Source organism: Boleophthalmus pectinirostris, unplaced genomic scaffold (assembly GCF_026225935.1).
Source record: "Boleophthalmus pectinirostris isolate CB_2022bp ecotype Guang Dong unplaced genomic scaffold, ASM2622593v1 HiC_scaffold_19, whole genome shotgun sequence".
NCBI lineage: Eukaryota > Metazoa > Chordata > Actinopteri > Gobiiformes > Gobiidae > Boleophthalmus > Boleophthalmus pectinirostris.
This window is the reverse complement of record NW_026571140.1, coordinates 44,846,755-44,869,254: the sequence shown is the minus strand read 5'-3', so window position 1 is coordinate 44,869,254 and position 22,500 is coordinate 44,846,755. Positions and strand designations below refer to the sequence as shown.

General features: G+C 49.4%; 1 protein-coding gene across 1 annotated transcript in view; it reads left to right on the top strand.

Annotated features, from left to right (window-relative positions):
• LOC110172226 (protein arginine N-methyltransferase 3-like) overlaps window positions 1-22,500 on the top strand; it is a 114,887-nt gene that overhangs the window by 51,614 nt on the left and 40,773 nt on the right. Inside the window, exon 10 of the mRNA XM_055154388.1 lies at window positions 5,513-5,599. Coding sequence (XP_055010363.1) covers window positions 5,513-5,599 — 87 coding nt within the window. The remainder of the gene's footprint in view (window positions 1-5,512; window positions 5,600-22,500) is intronic.

Here is a 22,500-nt window from a genome sequence, read left to right as displayed (position 1 = left end):
CCCCCCTGTCCCCTCCTGTCCCCCTGTCCCCTGTCCTCCTGTCCCCCTGTCCCCCTGTCCCCCTGTCCCCTGTCCTGTCCTGTCCCTGTCCTGTCCTCCTGTCCCCCTGTCCCCCTGTCCCCCTGTCCCCTGTCCCCCTGTCCTCCTGTCCCCTGTCCCCCTGTCCCCTGTCCCCCTGTCCCCCTGTCCCCCTGTCCCACTGTCCCCCTGTCCTTCTGTCCCCCTGTCCCCCTGTCCCCATGTCCCCTGTCCCCTGTCCCCTGTCCTCCTGTCCCCTGTCCCCCTGTCCTCCTGTCCCCTGTCCCCTGTCCCCTGTCCTCCTGTCCCTCTGTCCCCCTGTCCTGTCCCCTGTCCCCCTGTCCCCCTGTCCCCCTGTCCCCCTGTCCTGTCCCCTGTCCTGTCCCCCTGTCCCCTGTCCCCTGTCCTTCCTCCTGTCCCCCTGTCCCCCTGTCCTGTCCCCTGTCCCCTGTCCCCCTGTCCCCTGTCCCCCTGTCCCCCTGTCCCCTGTCCCCTGTCCCCCTGTCCCCCTGTCCCCCTGTCCCCCTGTCCCCCTGTTCCTGTCCTCCTGTCCCCCTGTCCCCTGTCCCCCTGTCCCCCTGTCCTCCTGTCCTGTCCCCCTGTCCCCTGTCCCTGTCCTCCTGTCCTCCTGTCCTCCTGTCCCCTGTCCCCTGTCCCCCTGTCCCCCCCCTGTCCTCCTGTCCCCTGTCCCCCTGTCCTCCTGTCCCCCTGTCCCCTGTCCCCCTGTCCTCCTGTCCCCTGTCCTCCTGTCCCCTGTCCCCATGTCCCCCTGTCCCCATGTCCCCCTGTCCCTCCTGTCCTCCTGTCCTCCTGTCCCTGTCCTGTCCCCTGTCCCCTGTCCCCTGTCTGTCCCCTGTCCTCCTGTCCCTCCTGTCCCCTGTCCTCCTGTCCCCTCCTGTCCCCTGTCCTCCTGTCCCCCTGTCCCCCTGTCCTCATGTCCCCCTGTCCCCCTGTCCCCCTGTCCCCCTGTCCCCCTGTCCTCCTGTCCCTCTGTCCCCTGTCCTCCTGTCCCCCTGTCCCTCTGTCCTCCTGTCCTCCTGTCCCCTGTCCTCCTGTCCTCCTGTCCTCCTGTCCTCCTGTCCTCCTGTCCCCCTGTCCTCCTGTCCCCCTGTCCCCCTGTCCCCCTGTCCTCATGTCCCCCTGTCCCCATGTCCTCATGTCCCCCTGTCCCCCTGTCCCCCTGTCCCCCTGTCCCCATGTCCCCCTGTCCCCCTGTCCTCTGTCCCCCTGTCCCCTGTCCCCTGTCCCCCTGTCCCCTGTCCTGTCCCCTGTCCCCTGTCCTCCTGTCCCCTGTCCCCCTGTCCCCCTGTCCCCTGTCTGTCCCCTGTCCCCCTGTCCCCTGTCCTGTCCCCCTGTCCTCCTGTCCTCCTGTCCCCCTGTCCCCCTGTCCTCATGTCCTCACAACCAGGACATGACTGTGACGAGTGTGTGTCACACAAACACCTCAAACTCCAGACTCGATACTTGATATTCGATACTCGATATTCGATACTCAATTCTGATCCACGATGAAAATAAAGCCCGTCTTTGTTCAGGTGTAGATCTTTGTCTTCTGNCCCCTGTCCCCCTGTCCTCCTGTCCCTGTCCCCCTGTCCCCCCCCCTGTCCCCCTGTCCCCCTGTCCCCCTGTCCCCCTGTCCTCCTGTCCCCTGTCCCCTGTCCCCTGTCCCCCTGTCCCCCTGTCCCCTGTCCCCTGTCCCCTGTCCCCCTGTCCCCCTGTCCCCCTGTCCCCCTGTCCTCCCCCTGTCCCCCTGTCCTGTCCCCCTGTCCCCCTGTCTGTCCCCTGTCCCCTGTCCCTCCCTGTCCCTCCTGTCCCCCTCCCCTGTCCTCCTGTCCCCTCCTGTCCCCTGTCCCCCTGTGTCCCCCTGTCCCTGTCCTCCTGTCCCCCCTGTCCCCCTGTCCCCTGTCCCTGTCCCCCTGTCCCCCTGTCCCCTGTCCCCCTGTCCTGTCCCCTGTCCCCCTGTCCTCCTGTCCCCCCCCTGTCCCCTGTCCCCCTGTCCCCCTGTCCTCCTGTCCTCCTGTCCTGTCCCCCCTGTCCCCCTGTCCCCCTGTCCCCCCCCCTGTCCCCTGTCCCCCTGTCCTCCCCCTGTCCCCTGTCCCCCTGTCCCCTGTCCTCCTGTCCTGTCCCCTGTCCCCCTGTCCCCCTGTCCCCTGTCCTCCTGTCCTCCTGTCCCCTGTCCCCTGTCCCCCTGTCCCCCCTGTCCTCCTGTCCCCCTGTCCTCCCCTGTCCCCTGTCCTCTGTCCCCTGTCCCCCCTGTCCCCCTGTCCTCCTGTCCTCCTGTCCCCCTGTCCCCCTGTCCTGTCCCTGTCCCCCTGTCCCCTGTCCCCCTGCTGTCCCCCTGTCCCCTGTCCCCTGTCCCCCTGTCCCCCTGTCCCCCTGTCCCCCTGTCCTCCTGTCCCCCTGTCCCCTGTCCCCTGTCCCCCTGTCCCCCTGTCCCCCTGTCCTCATGTCCCCCTGTCCCCCTGTCCCCCTGTCCCCCTGTCCCCCTGTCCCCCCCTGTCCTCCTGTCCCCTGTCCCCCTGTGTCCTCCTGTCCTCCTGTCCCCCTGTCCCCCTGTCCTCATGTCCTCACAACCAGGACATGACTGTGACGAGTGTGTGTCACACAAACACCTCAAACTCCAGACTCGATACTTGATATTCGATACTCGATATTCGATACTCAATTCTGATCCACGATGAAAATAAAGCCCGTCTTTGTTCAGGTGTAGATCTTTGTCTTCTGTCCCGTTTGTCTTTTGGATTTGGACCTGGATAAGCCCCGCCCCCTCTGTCGGCTCTAGGTTCTGCAGCGTCCGGCTCAGAGTCCGGCTCAGAGTCCGGCTCAGAGTCCGGCTCAGAGTCCGGCTCAGAGTCCGGCTCAGAGTCCGGCTCAGAGTCCGGCTCAGAGTCCGGCTCAGAGTCCGGCTCAGAGTCCGGCTCAGCGTCCGGCTCAGAGTCCGGCTCAGAGTCCGGCTCAGAGTCCGGCTCAGAGTCCGGCTCAGAGTCCGGCTCAGCGTCCGGCTCAGAGTCCGGCTCAGAGTCCGGCTCAGAGTCCGGCTCATTTATGTGAAATCAAACTGTCCCCGTTGAACCACATCAGCGACACAAGAGCTGGAGTTTTATCTTCACTTAGTTTATGTAAATTAGTGATGTGGTTTTAAGTTTTGTTTGTGTGAGATTTGAACAAAACTGAATTAAACACATTATAATGTCAAACAGCTGATGTGGATCTAGAGTCGTTATGTTTATATGTCGTAAAGTTGAATTTATTGATGCAGATTAGTGCAGAAAGTAATAATAATGATGATCATTTTAATAGAAAAACGTTCATGATTAATCGATAATCGATCGTTAATTCTTCCGACGATCGATGAAGAAAATTCCATCTAAATACTCGTCCCTGGTTCCTGTGGCTCCTCTTGGACTCGGGCTCCACACTCACACTTTAACTCTACATTTTTTCTGACCTCAACAGTCGTTCAGAGTTTTTCACGACCATCGACGTTGGCGTCGAATCGATAAGATGATGAATCGTATCGATGAGATGATGAATCGTGTCGATGAGATGATGAATCGTGTCGATGAGATGATGAATCGTGTCGATGAGATGATGAATCGTGTCGATGAGATGATGAATCGTGTCGATGAGATGATGAATCGTGTCGATGAGATGATGAATCGTGTCGATGAGATGATGAATCGTGTCGATGAGATGATGAATCGATGATGATCGATGATGATGATGATGATGAATCGTGTCGATGAGATGATGAATGATGAATCGTGTCGATGAGATGATGAATCGTGTCGATGAGATGATGAATCGTGTCGATGAGATGATGAATCGATGATCGATCGATCGATGATGCTGAAATCGATGAATCGATCGAGATGATGAATGTGTCGATGAGATGATGAATCGTATCGATGAGATGATGAATCGTATCGATGAGATGATGAATCGTGTCGATGAGATGATGAATCGTGTCGAAGCGTCAGAGTAAATCAAACCCAAACTCGTCCGCGTTGAATCAGCTGATCTCAGGTTGAAGACGGAGCTGCACCTGTGGCTCGTCCGTCTGCGTCTGATGGACCCGAGCCGTAAAACCATCTGTTATAAACAACACGGACGAGAACGCACCTGCCCGTCTGCACCTGCCCGTCTGCACCTGCCCATCTGCACCTGCCCATCTGCACCTGCCCGTCTGCACCTGCCCGTCTGCACCTGCCCATCTGCACCTGCCCATCTGCACCTGCCCGTCTGCACCTGCCCGTCTGCACCTGCCCATCTGCACCTGCCCATCTGCACCTGCCCGTCTGCACCTGCCCGTCTGCACCTGCCCGTCTGCACCTGCCCGTCTGCACCTGCCCGTCGCCTGTCAGTGCCACGGCTCGCGGAACGTTTCCCCTGTCGAAGTGTGAAACCAGGTCACGTTTTTACTGAAGGAGCCGGAGCAAAGAGCCACGTGTCTGAGTCATCTAGAGATCTCTCCCCACTCCCCTGTTCAAACGCTCCTCACGGTTCACAGCAGTACGAGTCTGTACGAGGCTCCGCCCACAAGACAATCCTCCATAAATATACAAAAACACAAAACTCAAACCTGAAGTGACGGGCAGGACTAAACCAGGACTAAACCAGGACTAAACCAGGACTAAACCAGGACTAAACCAGAACTAAACCAGGACTAAACCAGAACTAAACCAGAACTAAACCAGGACTAAACCAGAACTAAACCAGAACTAAACCAGGACTAAACCAGGACTGAACCAGGACTAAACCAGGTCTAAACCAGGACTAAACCAGGACTAAACCAGAACTAAACCAGGACTAAACCAGGACTAAACCAGGACTAAACCAGGACTAAACCAGGACTAAAAACTAAACCAGGACTAAACCAGAACTAAACCAGGACTAAACCAGGACTAAACCAGGGACTAAACAGGACTAAACCAGAAACTAAACCAGGACTAAACCAGGACTAAACCAGGACTAAACCAGAACTAAACCAGGGACTAAACCAGGACTAAACCAGGACTAAACCAGGACTAAACCAGGACTAAACCAGGGACTAAACCAGGACTAAACCAGGACTAAACCAGGACTAAACCAGGACTAAACCAGAACTAAACCAGGACTAAACCAGGACTAAACCAGGACTAAACCAGGAACTAAACCAGGACTAAACCAGGACTAAACCAGGACTAAACCAGGACTAAACCAGGACTAAACCAGAACTAAACCAGGACTAAACCAGGACTAAACCAGGACTAAACCAGGTCTAAACCAGGACTTAGTCGTCGTTTAAACAAAGAGGGTTTTATTTTCATCGTGGGATCAGAATCGGTATCGAGTATCGAGTGTGTATCAAAAGTATCGGTGGCGTCAGTGTGTAGTAAAGTGTGTGTCTGTTTTTTGTGTCTCTGCTGTTTCCTCTTTCAGTAAAATGTGTTTTTATTCGTGTGTTTCTGGTGGTTTTCATGTCTCTCGTGTCGGTGTTTGTGTTTTTGTGCAGAGGTTCGACTGTAACATCGTGTCTCTGTCCGACCTGGAGTTTGAGGCCGAGTTCAGTCTGAAGATCAGGACCAGCGCCCCCTGTACGGTGAGTCCTGACACTGCAGCTCCGGCTCGGCACTTGTTTTTTTTTATTTTTTTATTTGAGTTTAACCCTAAAGCTTCTTCTCTTTGCAAACATTTTTATAAAACCACACAGAACTTTCTAAACATAAAAGACAAAACCTGACTTTTGTTCCCTTAAAAATCTGAGAGTCGAGTCTTTCTGATCGTGTTTCGTGTCGTTCTCCTGCGTCTGTCGCTGTGACGACGTCGGGAAAACGAGTGTCCAACAGGAACTTTGTCTTGTTCTCCGTCCGTTTTGATTGGTCCAAACGTTACCAAAGAGTGTAGTGAGTCAAAACGGTCGATGATCTGAGCGTCTGTGTTCAGAACAAGTGAAAAAGTGGCAGAGATTTGTCACATAAATGAACAAATGACACATGTTGGTCTGTGTTATTGTGCGTCTGTTGTTACGTTTGTTTATTTACACACTTGATGTTTTAACTTTTTGTAGCTCAGGCCTGAAATGAAACATTTTTAGATCCAAAAAGTTGTTCATACATCAGATAAAGACAAAGAGGCCGAGGCTTCACTGGGTCATAGAAGATTAGAAAATAACAGCACAGATCCACGAGGGTAAAACAAACACAAAATCACCTTTGCTGGAAAATGTCACGTCTGCTCATCACTTTTATCTGTGTCTGGTCAAGTGGTAACGGAGGAAACGGTCAGATTTTTGACATTCAAATGTCTCTTCTTCAGAAACTAGAGGAACTATTGAAATAAGTAAAGTATCAGAATGTAGGAAAGAGTTACACTCCAACAGGGTCAAGTTAAACCTGTGAGATTCTTTCAAGTTGTTGACAAAAATTTTTAAAACTCATGTCATTAACGGAGGGAATGAAATATGCAGCACTTTTTGGTCAATAAATCCAAACAGTGATAACTCTTGGTTCTCACTTCCATATCCTTAACAAACTGGTTTGAATATTTGCTTCATATAGTTTTCTACCATATGGTACAAGATTAGGTTGAAAAACCTCTGACTTTTTGACTCATGAGATTTTTTATTAAGAAAGTTCATGGTAACGGAGGGAAAAGTAACGGAGGGAAAATTGTACAAACAAGTAGAAGGTGCAGGATTTTACATCATTTGTGGCTTTTTTCTTCTGAAAACTTTAATATTACTTCAAAATGAAAGAAACTCCATCCATCCATTTTCGTCCACTTATCCGGGGCCGGGTCGCGGGGGCATCAGTCTAAGCAGGGACTCCCAGACTTCCTCACCCCAGACACTTCCTCCAGCTCCTCCGGGGGAACCCCAAGGCGTTCCCAGGCCAGCTGAGAAACATAGTCCCTCCAGTGTGTCCTGGGTCTTCCCCGGGGCCTCCTCCCAGTGGGACATGCCCAGAACACCTCCCGAGGGAGACGTCCAGGAGACATCCAGAACAGATGCCCGAGCCTCAGTTGGCTCCTCTCGACGTGGAGGAGCAGCGGCTCTACTCCGAGCTCCTCCCGTGTGACTGAGCTCCTCACTCTGTCTCTAAGGGAGACGTCCAGACACCCTGCGGAGGAAACTCATTTCGAGCGCTTGTATTCGCGATCTCGTCCTTTCGTTCACTACCCAGAGCTCATGACCAGAGGTGAGAGTAGGAACGAAGACTGACCGGTAAATCGAGAGCTTCGCCTTTTGGCTCAGCTCCTCTTCACCACAACGGTCCGATACAGCGACCGCATCACTGCAGACGCTGCACCTGTCCACCTGTCAATCTCACATTCCGTCCTCCCCTCACTCGTGAACAAGACCCTGAGATACTTGAACTCCTCCACTTGAGGCAAAGACTCCCCACCCACCCGGAGAGGGCAAACCACCTTTTTCCGGTCGAGAACCATGGCCTCAGACTTAGAAGAGCTGATCTTCATCCCAGTCGCTTCACACTCGGGTCAAACTGCCCCAGTGCTGCAGGTCCTGGTTCGATGAAGCCAACAGGACAACATCATCTGCGAACAGCAGAGATGATCCTGTGGTCCCCAACCGGACCCCCTCCGGCCCCTGACTGCGCCTAGAAATTCTGTCCATAAACACAATGAACAGAACCGGTGACAGGTGCAGTCCTGGCGGAGTCCAGCATGCACCGGGAACAGGTCTGACTTGCTGCCGGCAATAAACACGGTCATACAGGGACCATACTCCCAGAGCACCCCCCACAGGACACCACGAGGGACACGGTCGAATGTCTTCTCCAGATCCACAAAGCACATGTGTACTGGTTGGGCAAACTCCCATGAACCTCGAGCACCGATGGAGAGTGTAGAGCTGGTCCAGTGTTCCACGACCAGGACCAAAACCACACTGCTCTTCCTGGATCCGAGGTTCGACTATCGGCCGGATTCTCCTCTCCAGTCCCTGGCATAGACCGGGAAGGCTGAGGAGTATGATCCCCCTATAGTTGGAACACACCCTCCGGTCCCCCTTCTTATACAGAGGGACCACCACCCCGGTTTGCCAGTCCAGAGGTTCTGTCCCCGACCGCCACGTGATGTTGAAGAGGCGTGTCAGCCAAGACCCACAACATCCAGAGACTTAAGGTACTCAGGACGGATCTCATCCACCCCCGGAGCCTTGCCACCAAGGAGCTTTAACCACCTCAGTGACTTCAGCCAGGGTGATGGATGAGTCCGCCTCCGAGTCCCCAGCCTCGGCCTCCTCCTCGGAAGACGTGACGGTGGGATTGAGGAGATCCTCAAAGTTTTCCTTCCACCGCCGGACAACGTCCCCAGTTGAGGTCAGCAGCTCTCCCCCCGCACTGTAAACAGTGTTGGCGAAGAACTGCTTCCCCCTCCTGAGGCGCCGGACGGTTTGCCAGAATCTCTTTGAGGCCATCCGATAGTCCTTCTCCGTGGCCTCCCTGAACTCCTCCCAGCTCAGAGTTTTTGCCTCCGCAACCACACGGGCTGCAGCACGCTTGGCCCGCCGGTACCCATCAGCTGCCTCAGGAGTCCCCCGAGCCAGCAAGGCCCGATAGGACTCCTTCTTCAGCTTGACAGCATCCCTTACTTCCGGTGTCCACCACCGGGTTCGGGGATTGCCGCCGCGACAGGCACCACAGACCTTACGCCCACAGCTACGAGCGGCCGCATCGACAATAGAGGCCGAGAATGAAGCCCACTCGGACTCCATATCTCCAACCTCCCCCGGAATCTGGGAGAAGTCCTCCCGGAGGTGCGAGTTGAAGGTTCCTCTGACAGAGGCTCCGCCAGACGTTCCCAACAGACCCTCACTACACGCTTGGGCCTGCCAGGTCTTTCCGGCTTCCTCCTCTGCCAGCGAACCCAACTCACAACCAGGTGGTGATCAGTTGACAGCTCAGCCCCTCTCTTCACCCGAGTGTCCAAGACACGCGGCCGGAGATCAGATGACCCTCCGGCCTAGGGTGTCCTGGTGCCACGTGCACTTATGGACACCCTTGTGCTCGAACATGGTGTTTGTTATGGACAAACTGTGACTAGCACAGAAGTCCAATAACAAAACACCACTCGGGTTCAGATCAGGGAGGCCGTTCCTCCCAATCACCCCCCTCCAAGTGTCACTGTCGTTGCCCACGTGGGCGTTGAAGTCCCCCAGGAGAACAACAGAGTCCCCGGTCAGTGCACTGTCTAGTACCCCTCCCAAGGACTCCAAGAAGGCCGGGTACTCGAGTACTCTACACTGTTGTTTGGCCCGTAGGCCGACACCACAGTGAGAGACCTGTCCCCGACCCGAAGGCGCAGGGACGCGACCCTCTCGTTCACCGGGGTGAACTCCAACACATAGCGGCTGAGCTGTGGGGCAATGAGCCCACACCAGCCCGCCGCCGCTCCCCGCGGCCAACGCCAGAGAAATGGAGAGTCCAGCCCCTCTCAAAGAGTTGGGTTCCAGAGCCCAAACTGTGCGTGGAGGTGAGGCCGACTGTATCTAGTCGGTAACGCTCAACCTCCCGCACAAGCTCAGGCTCCTTCCCCCCCCAGCGAGGTGACATTCCATGTCCCCAGAGTTAATCTCCATGTCCGGAGATCCGGTCGTCGAGGCCCCCGCCGTCAACTGCCGCCCAGATCTCTCTGCACCGGCCCCATATGGCTCCTCCCGCGGGTGGTGGGCCCACGTGAGGACGGCCCCACGTCGCTCCTTCGGGCTGAGCCCGGCCGAGCCCCGTGGGGGGAGGCCCGGCCACCAGGCGCTCGCTGACGAGCACCCACCCCAGGCCTGGCTCCAGGGTGAGGCCTCGGTGACGCCAATCCGGGCGACGTAACTGGCCTCTGTGTGTAACTCATCATGTGGGGCTTCTGAACCGTTCTTCGTCTGACCCGTCCCCCCGGACCTGTTTGCCTTGGGAGACCCGACCAGGGGCATGAAGCCCCCGACAACAGAGCTCCTGGGATCATTCGGGCATCAAACCCTCCACCACGATAAGGTGACGGTTCAAGGAGGGGATGAAAGAAACTATTTCTATAAAATGTGTCAGTCCTTCCAAGAACATTTTTATCATTTTAAATACTTTTTTTTTTTTAAATCATGTCCCTTCATCAACAGTTCAAAGATGGAATAACACAAGATATGATGAAATACAAACATTTATTTACATGATTTTCAGGTCTTTGAAATTTGGGAAATATTTTTTGTTCCATGTTTCATTCATGGTCTGTTTAAAACAGATGGAACTTTAGAACCAAAAATGGAACAGAAAAAAGGTCAACAGTTTGATAAACTCGAGTACATATGTATCTGTTCAATACACTTTTATATCAGATGAATTCACTTGAAGTTTTGGTCTTGTTGTTTACTTCTGCTGGACCAGGACCAAATTACTCTTTTTAGTTTTGTTGTTGGTTGTTGTCTTTTTCCAGTCGTCATGTGATTGATAATTAATTATTTTTAATGACATCGGTGTGTTTTGTTTCACCACTTTGTCCTGACAAAGATCATTCTGTTGGTGGAAACTCGTTGGCGTCTCTTCATGAAATAAAACACTTTTAATATTTTCAGTGGGAGTTCCACGGGTTTGTACATCCTCCACTTTTACATTTTCCAGTGGGTCATTTTGTGTTTAAGGTGTGTGGTGTGAGTTTTGGATGAGAGTGTGAATTTTATTTTCTGTTTTTATTTTATTTATTTTTTTCCGTGTGTATTTCTGCTCCTGTAGTTTTTATTACAGACACATTTTTAATAGAAAAATTAAGAAAAAAAAAATCCAGGTGACAACAGACAAATGAACTCAAACTGTGCTCAGGTCTGGAGGTTTTTAAACACTTCATATGATCGAATTTACAGAAGGAGCCTGAGACTCTGAGGGAGACAGAGACGGACGCCACGAACACAAACACCACGAACACAAACACCACAAACACCACAAACACCACGAACACCACAAACACCACAAACACCACAAACACAAACAACACGACACCACAAACACAAACACCACGAACACCACAAACACAAACACCACGAACACCACAAACACCACAAACACAAACACCACAAACACCACGAACACAAACACCACAAACACCACGAACACAAACACCACAAACACCACAAACACCACAAACACACAAACACAAACACCACGAACACCACAAAACACCACAAACACAAACACCACAAACACCACAAACACACAAACACACCACAACACACACGAACACAAACACCACGAACACCACGAACATCACAAACACCACAAACACAAACACCACAACAAACACAAACACCACAAACACCACAAACACCACAAACACCACAAACACCACAAACACCACAAACACCACAAACACCACAAACACCACAAACACAAACACCACAAACACACAAACACAAACACCACAAACAACACAAACACCACAAACACACGAACACAAACACCACGAACACCACGAACACCACAAACACCACAAACACAAACACCACAAACACAAACAACACGAACACCACAAACACAAACAAACCCAAGAAACCAAACACCACAAACACAAACACCACAAACACAAACACCACGAACAACACACAAACACCACGAACACCACAACACACACCACGAACACACAACACACCACAAACACACACAAAACACCACAAAACCACACACAAACACCACAAACACAAACACCAAACAAACACCACAAACACAAACACCACGAACACCACCACAAACACCAAACACAAACACACAAACACCACACAAACACACAAACACACACACACGAACACCAAACACCACAACACAAACACAAACACCACAAACACACAAACACCACGAAACACCACACAAACACCACAACACACAAACACCACACAAACACCACACACCACAACACACAAACACCACGACACAAACAACACACAAACACCACAAACACCACAAACACCACGAACACAAACACCACGAACACCACAAACACCACAAACACCACAAACACAAACACCACGAACACCACGAACATCACAAACACCACAAACACAAACACCACAAACACCACAAACACAAACAACACGAACACCACAAACACAAACAAACCCAAGAAACCAAACACCACAAACACAAACACCACAAACACCACAAACACAAACACCACGAACACCACAAACACCACGAACACCACAAACACCACGAACACAAACATCACAAACACCACAAACACCACAAACACAAACACCACGAACACCACAAACACCACAAACACCACAAACACCACGAACAACACCAAACACACAAACACAAACACAAACACCACAAACACACACAAACACCACGAACACAAAACACCACGAACACCACAAACACCACAAACACACAACACCACGAACACCACAAACACCACAAACACACAAACACACAACACCACAAACACACAAACACACACGAACACAAACACCACGAAACACCACAAACACCACAAACACCACAAACACAAACACCACGAACACCACAAACACCACAAACACAAACACCACAAACACCACAAAACACCACAACACCACAAAACACAAACACCACAACACCACGAACACCACAAACGACACAACAACACACAACACCACACACACCACAAACACAAACACCACAAACACCACAAACACAAACACCACAAACACCACAACACAACACCACAAACACCACAAACACACACGAAACACAAACACCACGAAACACCACAAACACCACAAACACAAACACAAACAACAAACACAAACACAAACACCACACAAACACCACAAACACCACAAACACAAACACCACGAACACCACAAACACCACAAACACCACAAACACAAACACCACGAACACCACAAACACCACAAACACAAACCACACACACAAAACACCACACAACACACAACACCACAAACACACAAAACACACACAAACACACAAACACCACGAACACAACACCACAAACACCACAAACACCACAAACACCACGAACACAAACACCACAACACAAACACCACAACACAAAACAACACAAAACACCACAAACACCACGAAACACAAACACCACGAACACCACGAAACACCACAAAACACCACAAAACACAAACACCACAAACACACACAAACACAAAACACACACAAACACAAACACCACGAACACCACAAACACCACGAACACACACACAAACACCACAAACACCACAAAACACAAACACAAACACCACAAACACACACAAAACACCACAAACACAAACACCACGAACACCACAACACCACACACAAACACCACAAACACCACAAACACACACAAAACACAAACACCACAAACACCACAAACACACAAACACAAACACCACGAACACCACACAACACACAAACACAAACACACACAAAACACAAACACCACGAACACCACAAACACAACACAACACAAACACAAACACCACGAACACAAACAACACAACACACACCACAAACACAAACAACACAAACACAAACACCACAAAAACACCACAAACACAAACACCACAAACACCACAAACACCACAAAACCACAAACACAAACACACCACAAACACAAACACCACGAACACCACAAACACCACAAACAAACACACACAAACACAAACACCACAACACACAAACACAAACACAAACACCACAAACACAAACACAAACACAAACACAAACACCACAAAACACACAAACAACACACAAACGAACACAAACACCAAAACACAAAACACACAAACACAAACACACACAACAAAACACAAACACCACAAACACAAACACCACAAACACACAAACACCACAAACACCACAAACACAAACACAAACACACAACACCACAAAACACAAACACCACAAACACCACAAAACACACCACAACACCACAAACACCACAAACACAAACACCACGAAACACAAACACCACAAACACCACGAACACCACAAACACCACGAACACAAACACCACGAACACCACGAACACACACAAACACCACAAACACCACAACACCACAAACACACAACACACAAACACACAAACACACGAACACCACAAACACCACAAAAACACCACGAACACACAAACACCACAAACACAACACACGAACAACCACAAACACAAACACCACGAACACAACACACAAACACAAACAAACCACACGAACACAAACAAACACCACAAACACCACAAACACACAAACACAAACACACAAACACAAACACACCAAAACACCACAAACACCACAAACACCACACACACAAAACCACAAACATCACAAAACACCACAACACACCACAACACAAACACACGCACACAAACACACCACAAACACCACAAACACAAACACACAAACACCACAAACACCACAAACACACAAACACAAACACCACAAACACCACAAACCACACACACAAAACACCACAACACCACACCACAAAACACCACAACACACACACACAAACACAAACACAAACACCACAAACACAAACACCACAAACACACAAACACAACACAAACACCACACAACAACACACAAACACCACAACACCACAACACACCACAAACACACAAACAAACACCACAAACACACACAACACACAAACACCAACACAAAACACAAACACCACAAACACCACAAACACACAACACACACCACAAACACCACAAACACCACAAACACAAACACCACAAAACACAACACACCACAAAAACACCACAAACACCACAACAACAAACACACAAACACCACAAACACAAACACAAAACACAAACACCACAAACACCACAAACACAAACACCACGAACACCACAAACACCACGAACAACCACAAACACCACAAACACCACAAACACAAACACCACAAACACCACAAACACCACAAACACAAACACCACAAACACCACAAACACCACAAACACAAACACAAACACCACAAACACACAAACACCACAAACACACGAACACAACACACAAACACCACAAACACCACAAACACACCACAAAACACCAACAAACACAAACACCACAAACACCACAAACACCACGAACACAAACACAAACACCACAAACACCACAAACACACAAACACCACAAACACCACAAACACCACAAACACAACACACAAACACCACAAACACACAAAAACACAACACACACAAACACAAACAACACCACAAACACCACAAACACCACAACACCACGAACACAAACACCACAAACACACAAACACAAACACCACAAACACCACAAACATCACAACACCACAAACACACAACACACAAACACACAAACACCAGAAGAACAAACACACAAACACAACACCACAAACACCACAAACACCACAACAAAACACACAACACCACAAACACCACAAACACCACAAACACCACAAACACCACAAACACCACAAACACCACAAACACCACAAACACCACAAACACCACGAACACAAACACCACAAACACACAAACACCACAAACACCACAAACACACCACAAACACCACAAACACCACAAACACCACAAACACCACAAACACAAACACCACGAACACAAACACCACAAACACCACAAACACAAACACAAACACCACAAAACACACACACACACAACACACAACACAAACACCACAAACACCACAAACACAAACACCACGAACACAAACACCACAAACACCACAAACACAAACACCACAAACACACACAAAAACCACAAACACAACACCACAAACACAAACACCACAAACATCACAAACACCACAAACACCACAAACACAAACACCACGAACACAAACATCACAAACACCACAAACACAAACACCACAAACATCACAAACACCACAAACACCACAAACACACAACGAACACAAACATCACAAACACCACAAACACAAACACACAACACAAACACCACAAACACCACAAACACACCACAACACCACAACACCACAAAACACAAACACCACACCACAAACACAAACACACAAACACCAGAAGAACAAACACACAAACACACCACACAACACCACAAACACCACAAACACAAACACCACGAAACAAACACACAAACACCACAAACACACACAACACACACAAACACCACAAACACCACAAACACCACAAACACAAACACCACAACACAAACACCACAAACACCACGAACACAAAACACCACAAACACCACAAACACCACAAACACCACAAACACCACAAACACCACGAACACCACAACACGAACACCACAAACACCACAAACACCACAAACACCACAAACACCACAAACACCACAAACACCACGAACACCACAAACACCACAAACACAAACACCACGAACACCACAAACACCACAAACACCACGAACACCACAAACACACCACTACAAACATCACAAAACACAAACACACAACAAACACAACAAACACACACAAACACACCACAAACACAAACACATCACAAACACACCTCCACAAACACAAACACACAACAAACACACCACAAACACACCACAAACACACCACAAACACACCACAAACACAAACACACCACAAACACACCACAAACACAAACACACCACAAACACAAACACACCACAAACACACCACAAACACACCACAAACACACCAACACACACACACACACAACACACCTCCACAAACACACCACAAACACACACAACAACACCACACCACAAACACACACAAACACACCACAAACACACACACAAACACACCACAACACACACACACAAACACACCACAAACACACCACAAACACAAAACACACAAAACACAAACACACCACAAACACACCTCCACAAACAACACAAACCACAAACACACAACAAACACACCACAAACACACCACAAACACACACAAACACACCCAACAAACACAACAAACACACCACAACCACACACACACAAACACACCACAAACACACCACAAACACACCAAAACACACACACACACCACAAAACACACACACAAACACACCACAAACACAAACACACCTTCACAAACACACCTCCACAAACACAAACACACAACAAACACACCACAAACACACCATGAACACACCTCCACAAACATCACAAACGCCACAAACACAAACACACCACAAACCCAACACCACAAACACAAACGCACCGCCGCGAACATCACAAACACACGACCACAAACACACGTCCGCGAACACACGACCGCGAACACACCGCCGCCGCGAACCCGCCCGCCGCCGTCATTTATTTAGTGAAAAAATCCCATATCTGAACAGGACGTTTTCAATTACAGCAGAGAAGAAGAAGAGAGGACAGAAAAATGAGGCGCTTTACAAACCCTATTAGAGGAGAAGAAAAGAGGAGAGAGGGAAGAGACGGAGGAGGAGAGGAAGAGGAGGAGGGAAGATGGGAGATGAGAGAGGAGGAAGAGGAGAGGGAGGGGGAGAAGAGGAAAGTGGGACAGAGGGAGGAGAGGACAGAAAAATGAGGTGCTTTACAAATCCTATTAGAAACGTTGCATCGACGAGAGACGGAGAGAAAGAGAAATGGGGCAGCAGAGAAAGAGAGAGGGAAAGAGGGAGGAGGATAGAGAGAAGGACGGATGGAGGAAGGATGAGCAGAGAGAGTGAATCAGGTAAAAAAAAAAACGAGGAGAGAAATAGAAGGAGGGTGAGGAACGAGGAGGAGGGAGAGGAGGAGGAGATGTCATATCAGGTATTGATCGTCCAACGGCGAGAAGAGAAAAGAACAAAAGTAAAACACAAAACTCTGAGAATGAACGAGGTTTAGAATTTAAACAAAATAAAAACATGAAAATAAAACTTCGACTCACCCTCCCCCTCTGCCTTAAACTCTAAACTCTGTGTATTCTCACGTTTAAACTCTAAACTCTGTGTATTCTCACATTTAAACTCTAAACTCTGTGTATTCTCACGTTTAAACTCTGTGAATTCTCACGTTTAAACTCTGTGTATTCTCACGTTTAAACTCTAAACTCTGTGTATTCTCACATTTAAACTCTAAACTCTGCGTATTCTCACGTTTAAACTCTGTGTATTCTCACGTTTAAACTCTAAACTCTGTGTATTCTCACGTTTAAACTCTAAACTCTGTGTATTCTCATGTTTAAACTCTGTGTATTCTCACGTTTAAACTCTTCGTATTCTCACGTTTAAACTCTAATCTATATCTAAACTAAAGTGCCAGAGTGGAGGTTCTGTGGAGGTTCTGTGGAGGTTCCGTGGAGGTTCTGTGGAGGTTCTGTGGAGGTTCTGTGGAGGTTTCGTGGAGGTTCTGTGGAGGTTCTGTGGAGGTTCTGTGGAGGTTCTTGTGGAGGGTTTCTGTGGAGGTTCTGTGGAGGTTTCGTGGAGGTTCTGTGGAGGTTTCGTGGAGGTTCTGTGGAGGTTCTGTGGAGGTTCTGTGGAGGTTCTGTGGAGGTTCTGTGGAGGTTCTGTGGAGGTTTCGTGGAGGTTCTGTGGAGGTTCTGTGGAGGTTCTGTGGAGGTTTCGTGGAGGTTCTGTGGAGGTTCTGTGGAGGTTTCTGTGGAGGTTCTGTGGAGGTTCTGTGGAGGTTCTGTGGAGGTTCTGTGGAGGTTCTGTGGAGGTTTCGTGGAGGTTCTGTGGAGGTTCTGTGGAGGTTCTGTGGAGGTGGAGGTTCTGTGGAGGTTCTTGTGGAGGTTCTGTGGAGGTTCTGTGGAGGTTTCGTGGAGGTTCTGTGGAGGTTCTGTGGAGGTTCTGTGGAGGTTCTGTGGAGTTTGTGGAGGTTCTGTGGAGGTTCTGTGGAGGTTCTGTGGAGTGGAGGTTCTGTGGAGGTTCTGTGGAGGTTCGTGGAGGTTCTGTGGAGGTTCTGTGGAGGTTCGTGGAGGTTCTGTGGAGGTTCTTGTGGAGGTTTGTTCGTGGAGGTTCTGTGGAGGTTCTGTGGAGGTTCTGTGGAGGTTTCGTGGAGGTTTCTGTGAGTGGAGGTTCGTGGAGGTTCTGTGGAGGTTCTGTGGAGGTTCTGTGGAGGTTTGGAGGTTCGGAGGTTCGTGGAGGTTCTGTGGAGGTTCTGTGGAGGTTCTGTGGAGGTTCTGTGGAGGTTTCGTGGAGGTTTCTGTGGAGGTTCTGTGAGGTTTCGTGGAGGTTCTGTGGAGGTTCTGTGGAGGTTCTGTGGAGGTTCTGTGGGAGGTTTCTGTGGAGGTTCTGTGGAGGTTCTGTGGAGGGTTTCGTGGAGGTTCTGTGGAGGTTCTGTGGAGGTTTCTGTGGAGGTTCTGTGGAGGTTCTGTGAGGTTCTGTGGAGTTCTGTGGAGGTTCTGTGGAGGTTTCGTGGAGGTTCTGTGGAGGTTCTGTGGAGGTTCTGTGGAGGTTCTGTGGAGGTTCTGTGGAGTTCTGTGGAGGTTCTGTGGAGGTTTCTGTGGAGGTTCTGTGGAGGTTCTGTGGAGGTTTCGTGGAGGTTCTGTGGAGGTTCTGTGGAGGTTTCGTGGAGGTTCTGTGGAGGTTCTGTGGAGGTTCTGTGGAGGTTCTGTGGAGGTTCGTGGAGGTTTCGTGGAGGTTCGTTCTGTGGAGGTTCTGTGGAGGTTCTGTGAGGTGGAGGTTCTGTGTGGAGGTTCTGTGGAGGTTCGTGGAGGTTCTGTGGAGGTTCTGTGGAGGTTTCGTGGAGGTTCTGTGGGTTCTGGAGTGGAGGTTCTGTGGATTTGTGGAGGTTCGTGGAGGTTCTGTGGAGGTTCTGTGGTTCTGTGGAGGTTCTGTGGAGGTTACACGTCTTGTCTGTGGAGCTGCGTGACTGAAGCTCGTCTCTGTTTCACTTTTGCTCGTTTCGTTTCCTTCGCTTGTTCTTGTTTCTTGTTTGTGTCTGATGTGGTCAAGTGTTTTTCGTTCCTCGAGCTCCTGATGCGACGCTCGGTGTTTACGTCGCTCTAGAGATTCACACGACGGATTCTGAAAGGACGAAGAGTTTATTTTGAAAGAGCAGGAAGTTTATTTTGACACCTGGTGTTTATTTCCCGTTTCCTCTGGTAAAAGTCCAAGACGCTGAAACATTAAAACTCCAACTGGATTTGAACAACGTGTGGAGGTTAAAATAGAAGGATGTGATTCTGATGTGAAAACAGAGAAATACAAACACAGCCTGCTCAGACGGACAGAGAGGAAGAGGAAGAGAGGATGAAGAGGAGGAAGAGGAGGATGAAGATGAGGAAGAGGAGGATGAAGATGAGGAAGAGAGGATGAAGAGGAGGATGAAGATGAGGAAGAGGAAGAGAGGATGAAGAGGAGGAAGAGGAAGAGGGGATGAAGAGGAGGAAGAGGAAGAGAGGATGAAGATGAGGAAGAGGAGGATGAAGATGAGGAAGAGAGGATGAAGATGAGGAAGAGGAGGATGAAGATGAAGAGGAAGAAGGAGGAGAGATGAAGATGAGGAAGAGAGGATGAAGATGAGAAAGAGGAGATGAGAGATGAGGAAGAGAGGATGAAGGATGAGAGAGAGAGGAATGAAGATGAGGAAGAGAGGATGAGAGGATGAGGAGGATGAGAAGATGAGGAAGAGAGGATGAAGATGAGGAGATGAGAGAGAGAGATGAGAAGAAGATGAGGAAGATGAGGAAGAGAGGATGAGGAAGAGGGGATGAGGATGAGGAAGAGAGGATGAGGAGATGAGGAAGAGAGGATGAAGATGAGGAAGAGAGGATGAAGATGAGAGGAAGAGAGGATGAAGATGAGGAAGAGGAGGATGAAGATGAGGAAGAGGAAGAGAGGATGAAGATGAGGAAGAAGAGGATGAAGATGAGGAAGAGGAAGAGGATGAAGATGAGGAAGAGGATGAAGATGAGGAAGAGGAAGAGAGGATGAAGATGAGGAAGAGGAGGATGAAGATGAGGAAGAGGAAGAAAGGATGAAGATGAGGAAGAGGAGGATGAAGATGAGGAGAGAGGAGAGAGGAGAGAGATGAGAAGATGAGGAGGAGGATGAAGATGAGGAAGAGGAAGAGAGAGATGAAGATGAGGAAGGAGGAGGATGAAAGATGGAAGAGGAAAGAGGAGGATGAAGATGAGGAAGAGAGGAGAAGATGAGGAGAGATGAGATGAGGAAGAGAGGATGAAGATGAGGAAGAGGAAGAGGAGATGAAGATGAGGAAGAGAGGATGAAGATGAGGATGAAGAGAGGAAGAGAGGATGAAGATGAGGAAGAGGAAGAGGAGGATGAAGATGAGGAAGAGGAAGAGAGGATGAAGATGAGAAGAGGAAGAGAGGATGAAGATGAGGAAGAGAGGATGAAGATGAGGAAGAGAGGATGAAGATGAGGAAGAGGAGGATGAAGATGAGGAAGAGGAGGATGAGGAAGAGGAGGATGAAGATGAGGAAGAGGAGGATGAAGATGAGGAAGAGGAGGATGTGTGTAAAGTGTAAAAGTAAAAGTGCTGAAGCTGCAGAGTTCAGTTCTTCTGAATCTTCATCACATTTAAATAGAGTCTGACAGGAGCAGACAGGAGCAGACAGGAGCAGACAGGGACAGACAGGAGCAGACAGGAGCAGACAGGGACAGACAGGAGCAGACAGGGACAGACAGGAGCAGACAGGAGCAGACAGGAGACAGACAGGGGACAGGAGCAGACAGGAGCAGACAGGAGCAGACAGGAGCAGACAGGAGCAGACAGACAGGGACAGACAGGAGCAGACAGGGCAGACAGGAGCAGACAGGGGCAGACAGGGACAGACAGGGCAGACAGGAGCAGACAGGAGACAGGAGCAGACAGGGAGCAGACAGGGGCAGACAGGAGCAGACAGGAGCAGACAGGGACAGACAGGAGCAGACAGGAGCAGACAGGAGCAGACAGGAGCAGACAGGAGCAGACAGGGACAGACAGGAGCAGACAGGGACAGACAGGCAGACAGACAGACAGGAGCAGACAGGAGCAGACAGGAGCAGACAGCAGACAGGAGCAGACAGGAGCAGACAGGGGCAGACAGGAGCAGACAGGAGCAGACAGGAGCAGGATTATGGAGTTTTCAGAAATATTCATATTTGTCGTAGTCAGTGTTGGAGTAACAGATTACATGTACTGGAGTAATCAGAGTACAGATGATGAGTAACTGTATTCAGTTACAGTTACTGTTTCAGTGAGTGGGAATTGGATTACAGTTACTTTGTTAAAATAAATGGATTAAACAGAGATATTTTCCTCCTATTTTCCTTATTTATTATTATTTTTATTTATTTATTTATTTTTTTTGTAATTCCACTCATTGCCGGACAATAAAACAGATCTAAACCAGGTCTAAACCAGGTCTAAACCAGGTCTAAACCAGGACTAAACCAGGACTAAAACAGATCTAAACCAGGTCTAAACCAGGTCTAAACCAGGACTAAACCAGGACTAAACCAGGACTAAATCCTGCTGTGTGGACGTGTTTCTTCGTTTTCTATCAATAATATTTTTAATTTGGTTCAGTAAAGTTTGGACTTTTTATTTTCTTTTATCAGACAAAACTTCTTATG